This window comes from Hippocampus zosterae, chromosome 15 (genome assembly GCF_025434085.1).
Source record: "Hippocampus zosterae strain Florida chromosome 15, ASM2543408v3, whole genome shotgun sequence".
Taxonomy (NCBI): domain Eukaryota; kingdom Metazoa; phylum Chordata; class Actinopteri; order Syngnathiformes; family Syngnathidae; genus Hippocampus; species Hippocampus zosterae.
The window spans coordinates 11,104,092-11,125,800 of NC_067465.1; the positions used below are offsets into that span (position 1 = coordinate 11,104,092).

General features: G+C 44.5%; 3 protein-coding genes across 7 annotated transcripts in view; 2 read left to right on the forward strand and 1 right to left on the reverse strand.

Moving 5' to 3' along the window:
- Positions 1 to 215: 215 nt before the first annotated feature.
- The window catches only part of LOC127616210 (KN motif and ankyrin repeat domain-containing protein 4-like), a 198,426-nt gene continuing 176,932 nt past the window's right edge, over positions 216 to 21,709 (forward strand). The window contains exon 1 of the mRNA XM_052087675.1: positions 216 to 226. The gene's annotated coding sequence lies outside the window, so the exon portion shown is untranslated. The remainder of the gene's footprint in view (positions 227 to 21,709) is intronic.
- On the reverse strand, positions 4,462 to 13,806 carry hes6 (hes family bHLH transcription factor 6). Of its 4 annotated transcripts, none has more exons than XM_052087692.1 (5): positions 13,587 to 13,806; positions 7,094 to 7,161; positions 6,900 to 6,986; positions 6,718 to 6,802; positions 4,462 to 5,823 (listed from the first exon to the last, which is right to left on the reverse strand). In XM_052087692.1, the coding sequence occupies exons 1-5, from the start codon at positions 13,645 to 13,647 to the stop codon at positions 5,363 to 5,365; spliced, it is 762 nt and encodes a 253-aa protein (XP_051943652.1). In that variant the 5' UTR covers positions 13,648 to 13,806; the 3' UTR covers positions 4,462 to 5,362. The 4 variants fall into 4 exon arrangements, with proteins under 4 accessions (XP_051943652.1, XP_051943653.1, XP_051943651.1 ...); XM_052087693.1 differs by lacking the exon at positions 13,587 to 13,806 and adding an exon at positions 13,394 to 13,580; XM_052087691.1 differs by lacking the exon at positions 13,587 to 13,806 and adding an exon at positions 7,275 to 7,702 and having other exon boundaries at positions 6,718 to 6,799.
- On the forward strand, positions 13,951 to 21,169 carry LOC127616225 (integral membrane protein 2C-like). 2 transcript variants are annotated; one of them, XM_052087695.1, is made up of 7 exons: positions 13,951 to 14,109; positions 16,900 to 17,049; positions 17,188 to 17,280; positions 17,591 to 17,758; positions 17,883 to 17,990; positions 18,393 to 18,534; positions 20,159 to 21,169. In XM_052087695.1, exons 1-7 carry the CDS (start codon positions 14,035 to 14,037, stop codon positions 20,233 to 20,235), a joined length of 813 nt encoding a protein of 270 aa, XP_051943655.1. In that variant the 5' UTR covers positions 13,951 to 14,034; the 3' UTR covers positions 20,236 to 21,169. The 2 variants fall into 2 exon arrangements, with proteins under 2 accessions (XP_051943655.1, XP_051943656.1); XM_052087696.1 differs by lacking the exon at positions 17,188 to 17,280.

Below are 21,709 nucleotides of genomic sequence, written 5' to 3' on the forward strand. Positions count from 1 at the left end.
AAAAATTCACATATAGTGATCAGGGAGCGAGTGACTGATTGCGAATGCAGTCACTGTGTTCCCAAATCGTTTACTTTCCTGTAAAGCTGGAAATAAAGCAAAGAGAATTACCGTAATGTCCCTAATATAGGATACCACAGAATATAATACACGCCCACAAAAATCACAGTTGAAAAGCAGTTTTATTCTCTGTACGTGTGTATCATTCATTAATTTTCCGATCTGCGTCATCCTCACAAAGGTCGTGGGGGGTGCTGGAGCCTGTCCCAGCCGTCTTTGGGCGGGGCACACCATGAACCGGTTGCCCGCCAATCGCAGGGCTCACAGAGACGAACAACCATCAACACTCACGCTTAGGGACGATTTGGAGTGTTCAGTCAGCTTGCCATGCATGTTTTTGGAATGTGGGAGGAAACTGGAGTACCCGGAGAAAACCCACGCAGGCCGGGAGAGAACATGTACACTACACACAGGGAGGCCGGAGCTGGAATTGAACCCCGTACATCTGCACTGTGAGGTCGATGCGCTAACCACTGGACCTACCGGGCCGCTGCGTGTGCTAATGTTTTCATAATATTCATTCATCTTCCGTACCGCTTGATCCTCACTAGGGTCGCGGGGGGTGCTGGAGCCCATCCCAGCCGTCTCCGGGCAGTAGGCGGGGGACACCCTGAATCGGTTGCCAGCCAATCGCAGGGCACACAGAAACGAACAACCATCCACGCTCACACTCGCACCTAGGGACAATTTAGAGTGTTCAATCAGCCTGCCATGCATATTTTTGGAATGTGGGAGGAAACTGGAGCACCCGGAGAAAACCCACGCAGGCCCGGGAACATGCAAACTCCACACAGGGAGGCCGGAGCTGGAATCGAACCCGGTACCTCTGCACTGTGAAGCCGATGTGCTAACCACTGGACTACCGGGCCGCCCGTTTTCATAATAATATACAGTAATATTGGGTGCAATTTTTTTCTGTAAGAGCTTGGCTATAAACGACAAGGCACGGTAAAATCGGTATTGCGCAACCGATTCTTAATACGCAGTAAAGTTGGCCAGCAGCACAATGTCAATTGATTGATTCAACTGATGCAAAGTGTGATAAACGCTGTTAAAATGTTGTTCTATGCACATCTATGTTAGTTGACTTCTCTTTTTAGTGTCCGTTGTTTCATTGTCTGCCCCCTTTATAAAATGTGGGTGACAGCAACCCGCCCGCTGCTTAACAAGGTGACATTTTGGGGGTTTTGCAGCCACCAAGGAGACAACGAGGCCTTTCCTCCACTTTGAAGCTCATCTAGATCTCCCCCTTCCCCCCACATAAACCCCCCTGCTGCCCCCATCCCCCACCCCCATGTTCCCTAATGTGGGAATCCTCATTTGGCTTCCCCCAAATCAACCACCGTGAAATGTCCACTTGGAGCCTCGTTGGCGCCGCGACGAGCTGTTCATATTAGTTTAAATCTGACAAGCGCTTGAATGAGTGATTACTTAAGCGATGTGATGTTGACCTAATTGAAAGGGCTCACCATTGTGCGGGCTTTGAATAACCCCTGGTAGGATGCTATCATATCGTTGTTAGCCGTTTCAAGTAGCTGCTAAGGGTTCAAAGCCATTAAAATGGGACAGTCATTCGTGAGGGATGATTTCACAGATTACACCGGTCCACTTTGAGCTGTTAATATTTTGTTAATCAGTCTGCGGCTAAACTTTTCTAGTGTCATTTTTTTTTTGCACTGATTCTGAATTAGCCCTTGGTTCTTTTTTTTCTCTCACATATCAGGTTTTCATTAGAATAATACTGCAATATAGTATAGAACGTAGTCGTCTTTTATGAATTTGGTTCAGGTGGATTTTTGTTTTGTTTTTGCCCCGCTAAAAATTGCAGCACATGATCAAATGCATGGGCTATTGTGCTAGCTTTTTATAGGTCAAATTTAAAAACCAAAACTGCAAATATTTCAAAAACCCTTTTGGCAGGGTGGGTGATTTTTTTTTAAATTGGCGTCAAAAATATGTAGGGAAATAAACGATTGAGAAATGAAGCCAAAATTTGCTGGTTTGCATGAGAAATTGTTTCCTATTTTGGGGGCAACCAGAAAACAAAAAAGAAATTGTCCAAATTTGAAAAAAAAGATTATTCAAGTGAAATGAATGACTTTTGTTTCAAAAATGACATTTTAAGAAACACTTAGTAGAAAAAATATGTGGTAAAAATATGTGCTTGTGCCAGAGATGTGTTCCTCGAGCCGGTCCTATACATGGTCGTTTTTTTTCCGGCCAAAAACGCCTTACTATACATGGTCGTTTTTTGGGGGCTAAAAACGGCTTAGTATACAAAACTTAGCATTGTTTTATACATGTCCTCGGCTAGGCCTCAGCTTCAAAATCAGTCCTTGGTCCCTGGCCTTGGAGGCAAGTCCTTGGCCTTGGCCTCGGAAAATTTCTCAAGTCCTTGGCCTTGGCCTTGCCTCTGAAAATATTCCAAGTCCTTGGCCTTGGCCTCGGGTTGCCGGTCCTTGAACACAACACTGGCTTGTGCAAATCTTAAATCTTAACTAGTGTTTGCAGCGATGATGGCACTGAATTTTGTTTTTTATTTATTATTACTTTATTTAAGATTAAGGAACGAGAGAGGCTGACCAAATGTCCGTCTCTGTTTAAAGGTGGAAATTTTAAGAATTAGTAAGGTGAAAAGTGTTTTGTTTTTGGGTTGTTTTTTTTAGGTTGACTTATCTGCAAATCCATGCACTTCAATGCAGGAATCTCCAAAAGAAAAGTCCTGTGGAGGTTGACCTTCTAAATGCAAATCTCTTTAGGAGGGGTCAGATCCTGGAGGCTCAGCATGTCTGATCAAAGCGTCCACCTCATCTTCGCACCTCGGGATGAGGTGTGAACTTTAAGCAGCCGCCCTCCTGCAGACAAGGGCTCTATTGCACCCTTTGGCCGTCTGCAAGGCCAACCAAGGTAATTTTCATACCTTGAAAAATTTGCAGGTTTGAATATGATATTTGAGCGCAAGACAATGCAGGCAGAATGACCTCTAGTAAATAACATGAAATGTTTACAGATTAAAAAAGGATATGCTCCAGTATTCCTTCTCAGTGGCAAACAGTGAACTGAAAAGAATGAGAACAATTTGTCCGCCAAGAGATTTTATATATATATATATATATATATATATATTTTTTCTCTCAGATTTACTTAGAAAGACTCCAAATGAATCCAAAAGAGGAGGAGGATAAATCAAGCGAAAAGATTGCAAAACCGCTGAATTGGTTGAATTATTTGTACAGTATATATTTAGAATGGCTAGCTTGTACAGGTGCAACCACTAATCAATTCTCCAATTCATCCAAGGTGACGATGATGACAATCGATTGTTTAGAGACCTTTACTTCAAATGGTCCAAATCCTCAGAAAATATGTCTTCTAGCCGAAAATCTTGTCAGATTTTTATTGTCTCCCATGAAAGCAAATTGATCATATTTGCAGATTTTCAAAATAAGACATTTCCAACAACCTGCTTTTACCTTGGATAACGATGATGAACATTTTTTAATACTTTTATGACGTTACAAACAAAACCCGAGTATTTGAGTAATTGGAAAAAATAATGGACACATTCAGCCTGTTAGCCTGCTAGCTAACGTAAACTACAGCACACTATCCATTCATCTTATCCCCTTCCAAACAATTTACCTCATGGAACATCATCTTTCCGACTAATACAAGAGGTCGTAAAAATAGACCAAAAAAGGCTTCAAAGTCATTGTTCCAACCATTTGCCCCTGGTAGCATGACACGTAGGAGTTTGTTCTGTAGTAAAATGTGCATTCTACGGCTAAAGAGTACCATCTTTACCCTTTCCTCACTCGCAAGTGTTACGGTGTGACAAACGACACTCTGCACGCACATCACAGAGCAGAGTCGTCATCACAAGCGCACCCTTAACTTTTATTATGCGGCCGCAGGAGTCAGGACGGGAGGGAGAATGTCTGTGGTCCCCATGGGGAACCGAGGGGGGCCCCCCGTGTGGGACTCCGGCCTATTAACATGATCTTTTTTGCTTACTGGGTCGTCTGTATTGTGGATTCAGTACATATGTTGTGTTGTTTGCCTTTTAGTTTTAAGTTTAGAATAGAACTAGGTTTTGTTAAGAGATTGTCCTGCACTCCTGCTTTGCGTCCACCTTTTTTGCCACTGTCAACGCAACAACCTGTCACAGGATCATTATTATTATAATTATCAGAAAGGTTCCACGAGTGACTGACCAATCCAGGATGTTCACCGGCGGTGAACTGTTTTCAAAGCTTTATTGCCTACGCCTTCTCTGAGAGTGGCTTACTCATCGTCAACACCTCTGCAGTGCCCACCACATGTACGCAAATGAACGGCCGTTGTAGAATCTCAACTAACATCCTGAAACCGGGGGGGAAAAAAGAAATCAAATGAAAAGTGAACTTTCACAAAGCCATTTATTGTAAAAGTTCTCTGTTGCCGTTTCATGCATATAAATAGACATTAAAAACACTTAAAAAAATATAAGGAATAATTTACACAATCCTGGTGACATTTTTTGGGGTAGTGTGCCGTGAGATGCTTTTCAAATGTAAAGTATGTGTCTAATAAAGGTAAGGAAAACACTGCTCTAAGTAAACATATACAGTAAACTGTATAGTATATTTGCCCTGTACATGTGGCAGTTATGCTTCCAAAATTACTGAGGGCATAACATTAAAACACAGACATCATACTCGACCGCATCATTCCATAACTCATCAAAAACTGAACAAGTCTCATACTTCCTGTAGCTATTTGGTTATCACTAATTTGCATCACGTTTGATTTCAAATTCTATTTGTTGTTAAGAATATACAAAATTGTGTTAATCGAACAGCATAATTGCCCAAGTTGTTTTGAATTTACTCCCGCAATAATAAATTAGAATATAGATAAAATATATAAGGGATGTTCGATTCCAGTACGAGTATTCACTCTTGAGTACTCACCGATACCGAGTACCGATATCACTAACACTATTTTCAATTAACAGAATGATGAGTAATTGTGAACACATACCTTTATGTCTTCCTGACATACATAATTCAGAGATATGTCAAACGGCCAGAGTGTAGCACCAAGTACTTGCAAGGAAGACTTATTGTCTTTTCTTTCTGCAGTATCAGTGGCCAGTATCTGCATCCTCCATGCGGGCCCGATAATTAGAAATAAGGCTTGCACTAGCCCAATACCTCGGTCGCTTCAACCCAGAACGCGGAGTTAAAATGTGGCCCAATATGAAAGCGGGTTTGACACCACTGCTTTAAAATATCTGATCAACGTGTACAGCTCCTTCAATCTACCAGGGTCTCCAAACAGATTTGGAGCCATTTAATGACACACATCCCGACACGTCCTGCGGCTCTGATTCTTCAGACGAAAAAACCTGACTTTGTTCCGACTCCTCGGAAGAGGAACCCTGACTTTGCTCTGAGTCGGTGTCCTCCAGGTCAGAGCATAGGTCATCGCCGGAGGCAGAGGAAGAAGAGGGAGCCGGGGACACAAGCGAACCCTGGGCCATCGGGACACTAGGGGCAGGTGGGGACCATGGGCCACCATGGCGGTCTGCGTCCAAAAGCGTGGCCCTGAGGCGGTCCTGGCCGTGCAAGGGCATACTCTCCAGGAGGTGGTTGAGCAGCTCGGCCCCCACTGTGGGATCCATCCCCGGGCAGCTGGACACAAAATTGTGTACGTCGTGCATGCACTGGATGTAACCAGCCGCAAAACGCTGGCACGCCTCTCGATTGATGGCGTCCACCTCTGGAATCAACAGAAACAAACAAGAAATTAAAAAAAAAAAACGAGAAAAATATACACAGATATTGAAAATATAATTGAATCAATTAATCTCAGAATATGTCAATCCATGGGTGGTGACCCGATGTACGCAGTTGTTGACTGAAGTTAAGTTGTAATACCACCATTCACCACTAGATGGCAGAATGTCCTAGTTGTACTTAGATAAGCTCTTAAACTGTCCGACAATACTATGTGAATAGGCTTATTATTTTTCTTTGCATATGCAGAACAAACAGTAGCTCAATAATATTAAAAATTGGAGTGAGTTTGTGGGAAATGTTTCAAAAATGTGCTTTTACAAATTATGTTTGTTTGCTGTGTGTGTGTGTGTGTGTGTGTGTGTGTGTGTGAGGGGGGGCGTGGGTGAGGGGCAAAAAAGTCGTTTAAATGTGACCTGTTGCGATTTATATTGTTCCTCGCGGAAGGACGTGCAGCAATGTACACCTGTAGTCTCGGTGCATAGTTAGTGTACCTGTGCGCTGACCAGAGGAACAAGCGATCACAGCTGCGTTTGTGAATTTAGAAAATTAGATAATCCATTATACTTTGAGTGAACGAACATGAATGTAAACGATAGGATTCGAAATTCAAGCAGAACCACTGCTAAATGTCCTACATTCTCATCATTCTAACTGGAACATTTACGCCATTTCGTTAAAAGTTACCCGGTCGGATATAGGACATTTTCCGCTTTCCCTGATGCCATTGAATGCAGCATTCAGACACGATTTGGGCAGCGGGTTGCCAAGCGGAAGCGAGGCAAACTCGAGTAAAACTTTGCTTTTTACGGTCATAATCTTGCTAAAATGAAAACACGACAGAATAACCTAGAATATCAATCGTGTTTGGCTTTACCTTGATTCCGGTTTTGCAGAATGCTCTCCACCCGTTTGACCGTCATCTCCAGCACTTCGGCGTTCTCCATCTTTGAATGGAACTGCTACGCGACACAACACGCGTTATTAGTCACATTAATCGCCCCTTTAAAAAAGCAAATGATTGGCCTATTAAAAATTAACATATGATGTGTTGATTACCTCCGTATCCGCCATGAGAACCCTGAGTTCGTGTAAACTGTCGTTGATTCGAGCTCGTCGTTTCTTCTCGACTAGAGGTTTCCTCATCTGGACGCATATAATGATTATTAGTGACACCAAAAACAATAACATTTCCAATAAATCGTTTTTACCGCATGGTGAATAATAGTAATAATAATAATTATAGCTATTACCTTTCTGTCAGACTTCAGTCCGCCTGAATAGTGGTCAGTCGGTGTGCGCTTGCGGGTGGGGGGCATTCCTGCCACCAAAAAAAGAAAACAAAAATGACGAGAACCTTGAAATTGTCTTTCGAAGCCCCTCGAAAAAGACAGAGCTCCTCAGTGGAGAGACAGATGCTCTCGGCCAACAGACCTGGCTTCTTTTTAGTGCTGCCACTGAAGGGGAGACATGGGATAGGTATATAAAACGCCCGATTTACATATGAATAGGGCAAAATAGCCACCGGCGGTGAGAGGGGGGGGGGTGTTAGTAAGAAGCCCCCCTTCAATTTGCTAATCTGTACCCCAAATTCAATAACCTGGGGAAAGGCTACATGTAAAACAAATCGTATCTGGTTCATGTCACAGAACGACGACCAATTGTGATTAAAATTCAAATGCACATCTTTACCCATGCCCACTTCAATTTTTGAAAATATCGAAACAATCGCCACTGTATTTTGTATTTTATAGGCATTAAGTCTTTTTCTCCCAATAGACGTTAACTATCATGTTAAAAAAAATATCAAACCAATCATCACCAAAATTAATGTGCACGTCATATCTGTTGAAATATCAAAACAACCGGAAATTTCATGGGAAATAAGTGTTTTGCTCTCAGAAGAGAAAAAAAAGCTGAATGTGACTTGATGTCAGAAAACTGCAATTAATCTTTCCTGAGATCATCTCTACCAATACCCACATCAACCCCTGAAACTGTCTAAAACGATGGCATTTTGGATTTTAGGGACATTAACTCCTTCCTCTCCAGAGAACCTCACGACTCAACTCAACTGTATTTCTCGAGCACTTTCAAACAGCCATCGCTGCACACAGAGTGCTGTACATGGAACAACTAACATATACAACGGTAAAGCAACACATCAGTAACAAAGACGATAGAGAGCACCAAACATTAGAACTAAGATCATAATTTGGGTCATGCCGAGTCAAATGCCAAAGAATACAAGTGAGTTTTGAGGCGGGTTTTAAAGATGGGCAGCGAGGAGTCTTGCTGGATGTTTAGTGGGAGGTCATTCCAGAGAGAGGGACCAGCAATGGAAAAGGCTCGATCCCCTCTGAGCCTCAGTTTAGTTCTTGGTACTTCTAATAATGTCCTGTCCGCAGACCTGATGCGCCCGGGCAGGTGTGTAGGGGCGAATGAGCTCAGGGAGGTAAGGTTAAATAATATCCAAATAATAGGATCTTGAAAATAACTCTAAAATGTATAGGGAGCCAGCGAAGGCATGCCAGAGTAGGATTTATGTGCTCGCTCTTGCCAGTACCAGTCAGCTGCCATGCAAGTTTGTGGAATGTGGGAGGAAACCGGAGGACCCGGAGAAAACCCACAGGCACAGGGAGAACATGCAAACTCCACACAGGAAGGCCGCAGCTGGAATTGAACCTGGTACCTCTGCACTGTGAAGCTGACATGCTAACCACTTGACTACCGAGCCATCCGCATTAAATTATATTATATTCTTCATAGGGCGGGCCAGTGTTTAGCGTGTCGACTTCACAGTGCAGAGGTAGCGGATTCGATTCCAGTTATGGCCTTCCTGTGTGGAGTTGGCATGTTCACCCTGTGCCTGCGTGGGTTTTCTCCAGGTACTCCGGTTTCCTCCCTCATTCCAAAAACATGCATGACAGGTGGACGGAACACCCCAAATTGTGTGAGAGTGGATGGTTGTTCGTCTCTGTGTGCCTGGCTCACAACCGGTTCGGGGTGTCCCCCCGCCTACTGCCCGAAGACAGCTGTGATAGGCTCCAGCACCCCCCGTGACCTTTGTGAGGATCAAGCGGATCAGAAAATGGATACAATACATACTGATTTATATAGTGCTTTCACAACAGCGGCAGCTGTAACAAAGCGCTTAACAAAACAGTTAACATAAAGTAAAATAATAAACACAACACATAACATAAAACAAGGACAGCCGTGCAGTTCTAACCACTTTTCCATCACTTGCTTTGTTGTTTGAAGCAGTTTGAGATGAAATAGGAGAGAATCAAAGTGCCTTTAACCAGTGGATCAGAGGCGTCATGCTCAAAATTTGCACACGTCGGCTACAAGCCAAGTTTCAAAGTCAGCAAGAAGCTGTAGCATCCATCGACGAAAAAAGAGATTTGTTCACTTCTCCTGTCCCATGAAAATCCACTTCAATTCCAAGCGGCGACTCAGGGTTCCAAATACGCATCGGCGCTCTTCGCCAACGCTCCTCTCTCCTCATCCTCAACTTCAGCGGCCATCCATCCAGCCGCACCAACACCAACTGTCCAACAGCGCTGACATAGCCACTGAACAAATCGGGGTTGTGAAAAATGCTGCCCATTACTGGCGCAAAAAACACAAGCGCCCCAGGTCTGTCCAGCACCGACAGTCAATGGCGCCGACATTCCATCCATCCATCCATCCATCATCTACCGCTTATCCGGGGCCGGGTCGCGGGGGCAACAGCTTTAGCAGGGAAGCCCAGACTTCCCTCTCCCTAGCTACTTCTTCCAGCTCTCCCCGGGGGATCCCGAGGCGTTCCCAGGCCAGCTGGGTGACATAGTCTCTCCAGCGTGTCCTGGGTCTTCCTCTGGGTCTCCTCCCGGTGGGACATGACCGGAACACCTCACCGGGGAGGCGCTCAGGAGGCATCCGAATCAGATGCCCAAGCCACCTCATCTGGCTCCTCTCGATGTGGAGGAGAAGCGGCTCGACTCTGAGCCCCTCCCGGATGACCGAGCTTCTAACCTTATCTCTAAGGGAGAGCCCGGACACCCTGCGAAGAAAACTCATTTCAGCCGCTTGTATCCGGGATCTCGTTCTTTCGGTCACGACCCATAGCTCGTGACCATAGGTGAGGGTTGGGACGTAGATCGACCGGTAAATTGAGAGCTTCGCCTTTTGGCTCAGCTCCTTCTTCACCACGACAGACCGATACAACGTCCGCATCACAGCAGACGCTGCACCGATCCGCCTGTCGATCTCCCGCTCCCTCCTACCCCCACTCGTGAACAAGACCCCAAGATACTTGAACTCCTCCACTTGGGGTAAGATCTCCTCCCCGACCCGGAGGGGGCACTCCACCCTTTTCCGACTGAGGACCATGGTTTCAGATTTGGAGGTGCTGATTTTCATCCCAACCGCTTCACACTCGGCTGCGAAACGCTCCAGTGAGAGTTGGAGAGCCCTGTTTGAAGGAGCCAACAGCACCACATCATCTGCAAAAAGCAGGGATGAAATACTGAGGCCCCCAAAACGGACCCCCTCAACGCTTCGGCTGCGCCTAGAAATTCTGTCCATAAAGGTTATGAACAGAATCGGCGACAAAGGGCAGCCTTGGCGGAGTCCTACCTCCACTGGAAACGATTCCGACTTACTGCCGGCAATGCGAACCAAACTCTGACATCGGTGGTATAGTGACCGAACAGCCCGTATCAGGGGATTCGGTACCCCATACCCACGAAGCACCCCCCACAGAACTCCCCGAGGGACACGGTCAAACGCCTTCTCCAAGTCCACAAAACACATGTAGACTGGTTGGGCGAATTCCCACATACCCTCAAGGACCCTGCTAAGGGTGTAGAGCTGGTCCACTGTTCCACGGCCGGGACGAAAACCACACTGCTCCTCCTCAATCTGAGGCTCGACTTCCTGACGGACCCTCCTCTCCAGCACTCCTGAATAGACCTTACCAGGGAGGCTCAGGAGTGTGATCCCTCTGTAGTTGGAACACACCCTCCGGTCCCCCTTTTTAAAAAGAGGGACTACCACCCCGGTCTGCCAATCCAGAGGCACTCTCCCTGTTGTCCACGCGATGTTGCAGAGGCGTGTCAACCAGGACAGCCCCACAACATCCAGAGCCTTGAGGAACTCCGGGCGGATCTCATCCACCCCTGGGGCCTTGCCACCGAGGAGCTTTTTAACCACATCGGTGACTTCAACCACAGAGATAGGAGAGCCCACCTCAGAGCCCGCGGGCTCTGCTTCCTCCAAGGAAGGCGTGTTGGTGGAGTTGAGGAGGTCTTCGAAGTACTCTGCCCACCGGTTCACAACGTCCCGAGTCGAAGTCAGCAGCGCCCCATCCCCACTGTACACAGTGTTAGTGGTGCACTGCTTCCCCCTCCTGAGACGTCGGATGGTGGACCAGAATTTCCTCGAAGCCGTCCGGAAGTCGGCTTCCATGGCCTCACCGAACTCTTCCCACGCTCGGGTTTTTGCCTCGGCGACCACCGAAGCCGCGGCCCGCTTGGCCAATCGATACCCGTCAGCTGCCTCTGGGGTCCCACAGGCCATAAAGGCTCGATAGGACTCCTTCTTCAGCTTGACGGCATCCCTTACTGCTGGTGTCCACCAGCGAGTACGGGGGTTGCCGCCACGACAGGCACCAACCACCTTACGGCCACAACTCAGATTGGCCGCCTCAACAATAGAGGCACGGAACACGGTCCACTCGGGCTCAATGTCCCCCGCCTCCCCCGGAACATGGGAAAAGCTCTGTCGGAGGTGGGAGTTGAAACTCCTTCTGACAGGGGATTCCGCCAGACGCTCCCAACAAACCCTCACTATACGTTTGGGTCTGCCAGGACGGACCGGCATCTTCCCCCACCATCGGAGCCTACTCACCACCAGGTGGTGATCAGTTGACAGCTCCGCCCCTCTCTTCACCCGAGTGTCCAGAACATGCGGCCGCAAATCCGATGATACAACAACAAAGTCGATCATCGAACTGTGACCTAAGGTGTCCTGGTGCCAAGTGCACATATGGACACCCTTATGTTTGAACAAGGTGTTCGTTATGGACAATCCGTGACGAGCACAGAAGTCCAACAACAAAACACCACTCGGGTTCAGATCGGGGGGGCCGTTCCTCCCAATCACGCCCCTCCAGGTCTCACTGTCATTGCCCACGTGAGCATTGAAGTCCCCCAGCAGAACAAGGGAGTCCCCAGCAGGAGTACTCTCCAGCACACCCTCCAAGGACTCCAAAAAGGGTGGGTATGCTGAGCTGCTGTTTGGTGCATATGCACAAACAACAGTCAGGACCCGTCCCCCCACCCGCAGGCGGAGGGAGGCAACCCTCTCGTCTACCGGTGTGAACCCCAATGTACAGGCACTGAGCCGGGGGGCAATGAGTATGCCCACACCTGCTCTGCGCCTCTCACCGTGAGCAACTCCAGAGTGGAAGAGAGTCCAACCCCTCTCGAGAGAACTGGTACCAGAACCCAGGCTGTGTGTGGAGGCAAGTCCGACTATATCCAGTCGGAAATTCTCTGCCTCACACACCAGCTCGGGCTCCTTCCCTGCCAGGGAGGTGACATTCCATGTCCCAAGAGCTAGCTTCTGCAGCCGAGGATCGGACCGCCAGGGTCCCCGCCTTTGGCTGCCGCCCAGCTCACATTGCACCCGACCTCTTTGGCCCCTCTCATGGGTGGTGAGCCCATGGGAAGGGGGACCCACGTTGCCTCTTCGGGCTGTGCCCGGCCGGGCCCCATGGGTGTAGGCCCGGCCACCAGGCGCTTGCCAACGAGCCCCACCTCCAGGCCTGGCTCCAGAGGGGGGCCCCGGTGACCCGCGTCCGGGCAAGGGAAACCTTGGTCCATATATTTTGTTCATCATAAGGGGTCTTTGAGCCGTGCTTTGTCTGGCCCCTCACCTAGAACCTGTTTGCCATGGGTGACCCTGCCAGGGGCATAAAGCCCCAGACAACTTAGCTTCTAGGATCATTGGGACACACAAACCCCTCCACCACGGTAAGGTGACGACTCACGGAGGGGGCCGACATTCCTCCCAATCAAAATCTGTGCTGGTACAGGCGTGCTGCCGAGAAGGCGCAACCACCAAGCACAGATGCTTCTCTTTTGATGAATGTCCTGGCCAAAAAATGTTGAAAACAGACCATATCAGGTCCACATGATGAAACAATAAACAACATGTGACAAAACAAAAAGACAAAAACAACAAAAAAGAACAAAAAAAGCAAGGCTCTTGAAGAGCACTTGCCAAAGGCTGCCTATTCAGGCACCATCTTGGGAAAAAATGGATAATGAATGCATTCATCCATCCATCTGCTTATCCTCACAAGGGTCGCAGGCGTGCTAGAGCCTATCCCAGCTGTTTTCAGGCAATAGGCGGGGTACACTCTGAACTGGTTGCCCACCAATCGCCGGGCACATATAGACAAACAACCATTCGCGCTCCTGGTGACATAGAGGGACAACTTAAGAGTGTTCCGTTAGGCTGCCATGCATGTTTTTGGAATGTGGCAAAAAAAAACGAAGTACCCAGAGAAAACCCACGGAGGCACGTGTAGAACATGCAACTCCACACTGGAAGGGTAGAGCCGATATCAAACCCTGCACCTCAGTACTGTGAGGCGGACATGCTCAACAGTCCTTCACCGCGCAGTCATATTATATAGTATTATATTTGATGGCATTAGGGATGCATATCAAGCAAGAGTGCATGGAAGTTTACTTTGAACAAAACTGCAGTTCCGGATGATGACGTTTGTTTGGGAAATGCGGAACACTACCATATCTGACTCGCGTCTTCAAAATAAAATATAATAGTGGCGTAAACTACGACAAAAACGTCTTATAATCACATTTACTGATTGAAATCGTCGACGATATTATTGAAGCTACACGGAAAAAATCGTAAGCGGTTGTATTCCATGACAAATTAAAGTAGTTATATAGACGTTTTGCTCTTATTTCTAATGTTACGCGCTAGCTCTTCCACGATACCCACGCTCGCCTGTGTTCGTCACAGAACACGTTGTCGTGACGTACTGGAGTCCCCGCTAGTGGGTATAAAAACTGAACCGGACTTAAATTGTCAGCATTCAGCAAGTGCTTCACGAAAGAAGAATAAATTCTAACAACCCACCCACCACCAACAACAACTTGACAGAACATCCACAATGGTGAGGATATTCTTCCGCGCCTCCTCATCTGACAAGGGAGACAAAGAGGAACAACTCGTTGTCAACGAGCTTGTAAGTTGTCCCGTTTTTTTCTCTTTATTGAAGTAACTTTGATATAGTTTATCATTGCGATTGGCTGGCAACCGATTCAGGGTGTCCCCCGCCTACTGCCCGGAGACAGCTGGGATAGGCTCCAGCACCCCCCGCGACCCTAGTGAGGATCAAGCGGTTAGGAAGATGAATGAATGAATGAATGTTTCCGACCCTTGGCTACAAAGTTAATGTTGGGCTGATAATAACAATGCTAATAACACTGTATTTGACAGCTAAAAACGGGGGACAGAGTGACGATGGTGAATTATTACGTTTGTGATGACGACAGTTTATTGTCCTGTGATACCTTATGTACGTTTTTATGATGCTTTGGTGCTTTTATGATGACAATGTGTATAAGTATTAATTACTCCTGATTTGTAGTAACATATTTTATAGTCCCGTGGGATCTGCTTTTATTTTTGAGTAATGACAATTTTTACATCAAGGGACTATTAATAATGCAGTCAATGTGTTTGTGAATTGTATATGATTTCCTATATATCATATTTATGATTTTTCATAATAATTTCCATCGTGGGAGTAATGGTTAATTGTTTTTCATTGCTGCTAAAAATAGAGATATTGTACTTTATTATGAAATATTTTATTTTTAATGGTGAGTTTTCCCCATAATCTTTTTAGCAGATATAATAAATATTTAAAAATATAATACTATTTGTGTACCTTACGTGTGGGTTTTATTGCTTGTAAAGACTTTGTTAATTGGCTGAAAGGATGCTACAGGTGTACCTATTTTTTGTCTAATGACAACATAACATCAATCTGATGCTAAATGTTTCTAAGATGAGCCTTTTCCCTTGCAATCCATATTAATAAAGTACTTGAGTGATCCCTGCTCATTATTGCACGTACACACCAGAATCTGTCGAATCTCACGGTGCGCCGATCTCGCGTGACGTCAAGGCGGATCGATCAACAAGTGCCGGACACGTCTAAAAATATGATGAAGACGTCTTAAAATAGGTCTTCGCCTTCAGTCAGAGCATCCCGATGCTTCCGCTTCCGCTCCTCACCATGGCGACGGTAGTACGGCGAAGGTGGCAGATTGTTCATGAGATCGTGGGCGGGCATCTGGCGAGTCTCAGCGCCGCCCGATCTTACGTCTGTCAGATCTCTCGGCCTGACTCACGATTCGGCGACGCAATTCACACGTGGTTATTCCTGACTACATTAGTGACTACCCACAAAATTGACAAAATATGTCAATTGATGGTTGAACACAAATACATTTTGGGCATTTTTCATCGGTTTTATTGATAGAGGAATCCATCTCAGCCGGCGGCCATTTTGCCACTTGCCGTCGACTGATAATGACATCATAGTGCTGAAGGCTCAGATGACGACCAATTACAGCTAACCTGTGTTCTGGATGTGGTCCTGTGGTCCTTTGCACACTGCATTTCAAGGAAGGTCGGAAGTTGGATTTTTCCGATGTCCGATTTAGAAAATTGCACTAGCACACATCTTTGAACTGGGATGTCCAGAGTTACGAACTCGGACAAAAAATATGGCGCTTGAGTTCAATGATTCACTTTTAACGTCACTTGACGATGGCGACCCTGAATCGGCCTTGGATGGCAAAATAATTAAGTTAATTGTATTCAAAATAACTTAATGTAACAAAGATTTGGACTGGACTGATAAGATCTACTACTGCATTAAGTTATTTGGAGGAATTAATGAAATGCTTTGAAGATATGACGTTCCTTTATATAAATCAAGTTTATATAAGTTGTTTTGCTGGAGGTCAAAATGTGTTGTAATGAACCAGAACAACAAACACCCATCTTTGTTGTTTACATTAGCTTTAACTGAGTTTGGAACTTTGCTGGAGGTCCAAATGTGTTGTAATGAACCAGAACAACAAACACCCATCTTTGTTGTTTACATTAGCTTTAACTGAGTTTGGAACCTAACAATTTAGGTGGGATGAATCCCAAGTAATCGCTACCTTCGAATGCATCATTAGGTGCTATGATGTCATTTTCAATTAACAGAAAGAGACAAAATGGCTGCAAATAGATGGATTAAAAACACTGCTTAATACCATGTTTGGACTTTGGGGCAAGCTAGGACACATTCTGCAATAGAACATTGACTTGCTCTTTAAGTAGATCCAAGTCACACTTCAGTGTAACATGCTGTAATAAGTCCAAATTCATCTTTATCAAATACAGCCAAAACAAAATATTCAGCCACGCATGCTTGTTTTTGGAATTCAAATCAAACAAATTTGTGAGTTCTGGAATGTCAATATTGAGTTGTTGAATGTCATTGTGAAACACGAGAAAAAAATATATGTATAAATTTAGATTTGGGACTGCTCAGTACTGGGTCTTGATGAAAGTTTGTGTTGGAGCTGCAAAAAAACAACAGTTTTAATCCAATGAGTCCTTGAGTTTTTTTTTGTTTTTGTTTTTTGCTTATGGCTATGCCAAGATAGCAGTGCTAACAACGCAATGCTAACGTTAGCACTGTAAACAAGGTGACATTAATTACAGCTGCAATGTTGGGTGTTCAATCAAGTCAGAATCAAAGATATGCTCACCGTACCTGTTGAGTATAAATATTGCTAATTGCCCGCTTCATAATCCTTTAAGCTTCATGAGGTACATCTGTTCTTGGGCAAACAAACCATGTGCTTGCATTTTTTTCTTTTCTGGAAGTATATATTCTGCCATAGTTTCAGCGAAGTGCCTAATGGCCAATGGTAATGTTTTTTTTTTTTGTCTGCACCAGGACCAGGACCGGGACCAGGACCTGGAGTCTACTTCAGCCCGCATCAAGAGGTATTTTCCAGTCCGCCTGTGCGTCGCCGTGTTTGCCGTGCTGGTCATTCTCCTAGGACTGCTGCTGGGCTCCATCTACACCTACCGCCACTTCCATCCTTCTAAGGTACTTTTTGCATGAGGGCAGCGGCCTACCTGACGATCTGTGTTTTGTTAATCACCCAAGTGGCGTTTGGTCCTGACATTTTCTGGACATTGCTCATTCTTATTGATATTTTGTTTTTTTGTTTAGCCATCTGTCCAGTTGGATGACACCTTGCCACGTGGCGGTTCATCTGTCAGTCAAATCTTCATGCCGGCAAAAAACCCCATCACCTTACCAGATAACAAATTGCTTGTATGTCTCCATCCTGCCACAGTTCTGTTGTTCCAACCAGCTGTACTTTTTTCATTCTTTCATCAGCTATCTGTCCCAAGTACCCATGGATTGTATCCATCTTTATATTCTTTCATCCATCTGTCCATGATCCCTCTTTTGCATCTTTCCTGCAATCCTATCCTATACATTGATTCCATTCATCAGACGCTGCACATGGATTTCATCTGTCCGTATCTCTCCATCCCGTATCCAAAAGAAAAAGCCTGATCTTATTGGCGTAAGGCACCGCGTGCTGACGGAATTGGCGTGCGCGCGTGTGTCTGTGTAGGAATCACTGGAGGTGTTCAAGTGCCATGTTATGTTCGATGATTATAACCACCAATTGGAGCTGACCATGGAAGTGGCCGTATCCCTGCAACAATGGTACGAGTACATCAAGGTGGTCAAGATGGGTGGACGCGACAACCCCTATGACATCATCCACGACTTTAAAAATGTGAGGCCCACCTACCTCACTTTTTGACTTTTTTTTGGTGATTTTTTTTTATGATCCGTTTTGTTGTCCAAATAGTAGCATACATATTTGTTTCCAACGTGTATAAAAATGTATGTATTGACAGAGCAAGACGGCATATTATGACAAGCAGTTGTCAAAATGCTTTGTGGGCCCGCTGAGCTCCGCAGGAATGTCTCCACCCTACCTTTTGGAGAAGCTGACCAACACCAAGGTGAGACCACATCAGATGGCGACAGCGCCTCATATGCAAGATAGGGCTCATGCGAAGGTGCATCATTGGTGTTGGAAGAATTGAAGTTCTGAATGCTGGCCATAACACGGGTCAAGACATGCCATACGGCTCACCTGTGAGTTTGGTCATGTGATGTTGGCAAGCTGAGCCCTGATTGGTAGTGTGGAAGGCATTAATATCTTCAGTCGACAGCAGGTGGCAAAATGGTCGCCACCTGAGATGTATAATTGAAAACTGTTTGAAATGACTGATCTTGCTGTGTATTGTTGCTGAAATGAGCCCAAGATGGAAGACACTGTCATTGATTGACTATTGTTGCTGAAATGAGCCCAAGATGGAAGACACTGTCAAAGACTGACTTTTTTGTTATTGGGTCTGCAGAGTGAGATTTACTTAGCGGATAACTACGTGTTGGAGGAAGTGATGAAGGTGACCGGCCCGCTGACCATCGAGGAGATGACCCCCACCATCCAAGAGATGTGCCGCGAAAGGGAGACCTTTGAAATGCAGAGAGGAGATCCAGGTGAGTGTCAAAATACCATCCGGCCTACATGAGTCAACCACTTTTTTTTTCCTACATCAAAATAAGCCAGTTTAAAATTCCATGTGTAAGAAATTCATAAAAAACCCTTTTAATTCCTTGTGTGAAAACGTAATGCAAAAAAATATTAGATAATTTAAATTTGTCAAATTTTGAACAATTTTTTCAAAATTCCATCAATATGAATTTGTTTTTTTGATAATATTAATGTTTTGAAGTACAACAAAGTATGCAGAAAAGTGGTGAAGATTGCACGACTGTCTGTGTCCTATGTGTTGTGTTGTGTGTTATTTTTGTTATTTTGACTTCAAAATGGCGCCGCGTGATTGGCTGCCTTTCGAGCAACTCCTATATTTTTTTTGTTCTACTTCTTCCTTTCACAACTTTGCTGCTGTGAATTGGGAATTTATCCATTGCGAGACTAATAAAGGTTTTCTTATCTTATTAACCATGATGATTGTTTTTTTTAATTAGAAATGTCAATTCCAGAAACTTCCTAGTTCGGATATATTGTTAAAATTCATTCAGATTGACTTTTTTAATGTAAAAGAATGCATTTCAAAACAATGTAAAAACTCCCCCCAAAAAGTGTGATGTGAAATTTAAAACATTTAAAAAACATGCGTATTAGAAATTCAAATGCAAACACCGATGGCGCAAAGTGTATAGTACCTGCAGTACTATACACTTTGGGACCAATTGTACCACTCAGTCACAGGCAATCCGAGTTCGGTGCTTGTGAAGTGTGCATAAAATAGCATGACCAAATGTAGACTTCCTCTTTGCAGTGATTGTGTGGCCTCCTTTATTTCTGCCCGAGTGAGTGTGGGCACAGCCTGGGAAATCTTTGAGTCACAGCGTGTGCAGTGAAAGTGAGGAGGATGGAGGGATGAGACATGAGTGGCTCTTGGCCTTTGATTGGCATGGCAGCATTTTTGGAGCTGAAGCATCCATGCGACTCACTTCCTTACGCTGTTGCACGAATATAGAATGGGGGTGGGTGGGCGTGGGTTGGGAAAATTGCAGTCGCCCTTAATTGGAAAAAGGACAAGTATTTTCATCAAGTGTGAAAAAAAACCTTAGCAAGAAAGTATGAGGACATTTCTAGAAGTGTCATTATCGTCATCAATTTTACTGGAGTTTGCCGAGTGCGGTACTGAAAGTGGCCTAGTGTAAGTACTAACTACTCCACCAGGGGGTGCTGATTTATTTTTAAAATCCCTTTCGTAGCTCCACGGAAAAAGCACCAACGGTCAAATCAAGGTTGCCTTTAGCCAGGTTTTACCACGTCTGACTTTTCATTTACTACATAAAGGATATCTTATCTTAGCTTTCAGGGCAGGTGCAAAGTTGTCGAGCTAGATGCCTATTTTAGAAAAATCTTTACGTTACAAATAGAAAGATTAACATGTTATAGTATTCATATTCGTCATCTTTTTCGTTTGCAAACGGAGTAATTGTAAAAATAAGATTTCCATTTTCAGCCTCAAGACTGAACTATATTGAAGTTTTGTCCATAGATAAGAACGAAGCTTCTCATGCCCTGCCATTGACCGGCTGGATGTCTAATTTCAGTTTCTAACATGTGTTGTGTTTTCTTTTCCAGCTATAAAGAATGACCTCTGCAGGGAAATTATTGACTTGGACAGGCCTTACATCGTGATTACTTACATGTGTCCCTAAAGCGAACGGCGACTTCAGTTCTTGACTACACTTCTAAACTGCACTTTAAACCTTGTCATTTTTTTTCTTTGAAATTACAAAACATTTGTCATAGTTTGTGTGTTAATAGAATGGTGGCTGACTGGTTTGCGGATCAGTTTCAGTTTGGGACCCTGGCCGTCCTGTGCTGGAGATTTCGATGTTCTCCCCTTGCTTGATTTATTCCCACATTGCCAAAAAAACATCACATTCGGTAGATTGCGGAGGCCAAATTATTCATGCGTGTGGATGCTTGTACCCCAACATAGATTGGCGACCAGTCCGGGTGTCTCGCCTCTCGCTCAGTCAGCTGGGATAAGAAATCCTGGAGAATAGAAAACTGATGGATATATGATTTTGTCAATTTGTAAATTTGAAATGCACTGGTCAAGAAATATGATGCGTGTCCCTTTTTTCCTAGCACTTCATGTTTTTGAAAAAATGAAGTGCAGTGTAGTGCTTGCGCAATAAGGGTTTTACCATCTGTTGTACAGTTATTTATAGCTGCACCTGTGCTGAAGCCAACCTTGAAGTTTGTTATAATAATTTGTTGACCAGTGCTGTCACATAACATACCTCATATATTTTTGGATGGTTCACAGTAAATGAATTTTGAATGTTACCAAGCAATATATGAAGTAAAGTGAATTTTCTACATACGATTAGTTGTTGCATATATATTTGGATTTTATTAAATGGCTTTAGACTGTTAAGAGAGTGAGAAGGAACCAAAGTGTGCTGTCTGCAGATTATTATTGCTGATTGTAGAAAACATCTGAAATTGTCCATTTTCTTCCCGACGATTGTACCCAGTTAAAAATAATATAGTTTATTTGTTTCAATTGATGTGTGTGACTCAATATTGGTGTATTTTACTGTACATTATTTTGCTGCTTTAATAAACTATTCAACTTTCTCTGGATTTTTTAAAATATAAATTCAGATCTATCTACCACATTGGGTGTTGCGTTTTCTATAAATTGCTGTTTTTCATAATGACAACCTGATTGGCACGGTTAAAAGTTCTAGCTGAATTCAAAATAGCATAGCTGCACCATACCATACCATAGTTAGCATCGATATTTCAGTGGTATTTCAACACCTTCAATGGCATAACTTTTATCCTTTTGAAGAAATGCCAAGTATTTGTCATAAATTCTTGGCAGGCATACATTTAATAAAATTTCACTTGAAAGAGCGTCCAAAGTGTTACTAGCATAATACCAACACTGTAAAATACTGTATCTGGCTACTGAAGTTAGCATATTTTAACAACTTCGATAGCAAATACTTGGCAGGCATACATTTCTTCTGGAAACAGTCCTCTTGTGTTTCATGTCAATTTGGCCAAGCGGCATTACACTAAATTGCCTGTTGCCTTTTCAGCTTGTAATAAACTGACAGGCAGTGACAATACTATGGCATGTGTGACTGAGGCATGAAGTTAAAACAAATA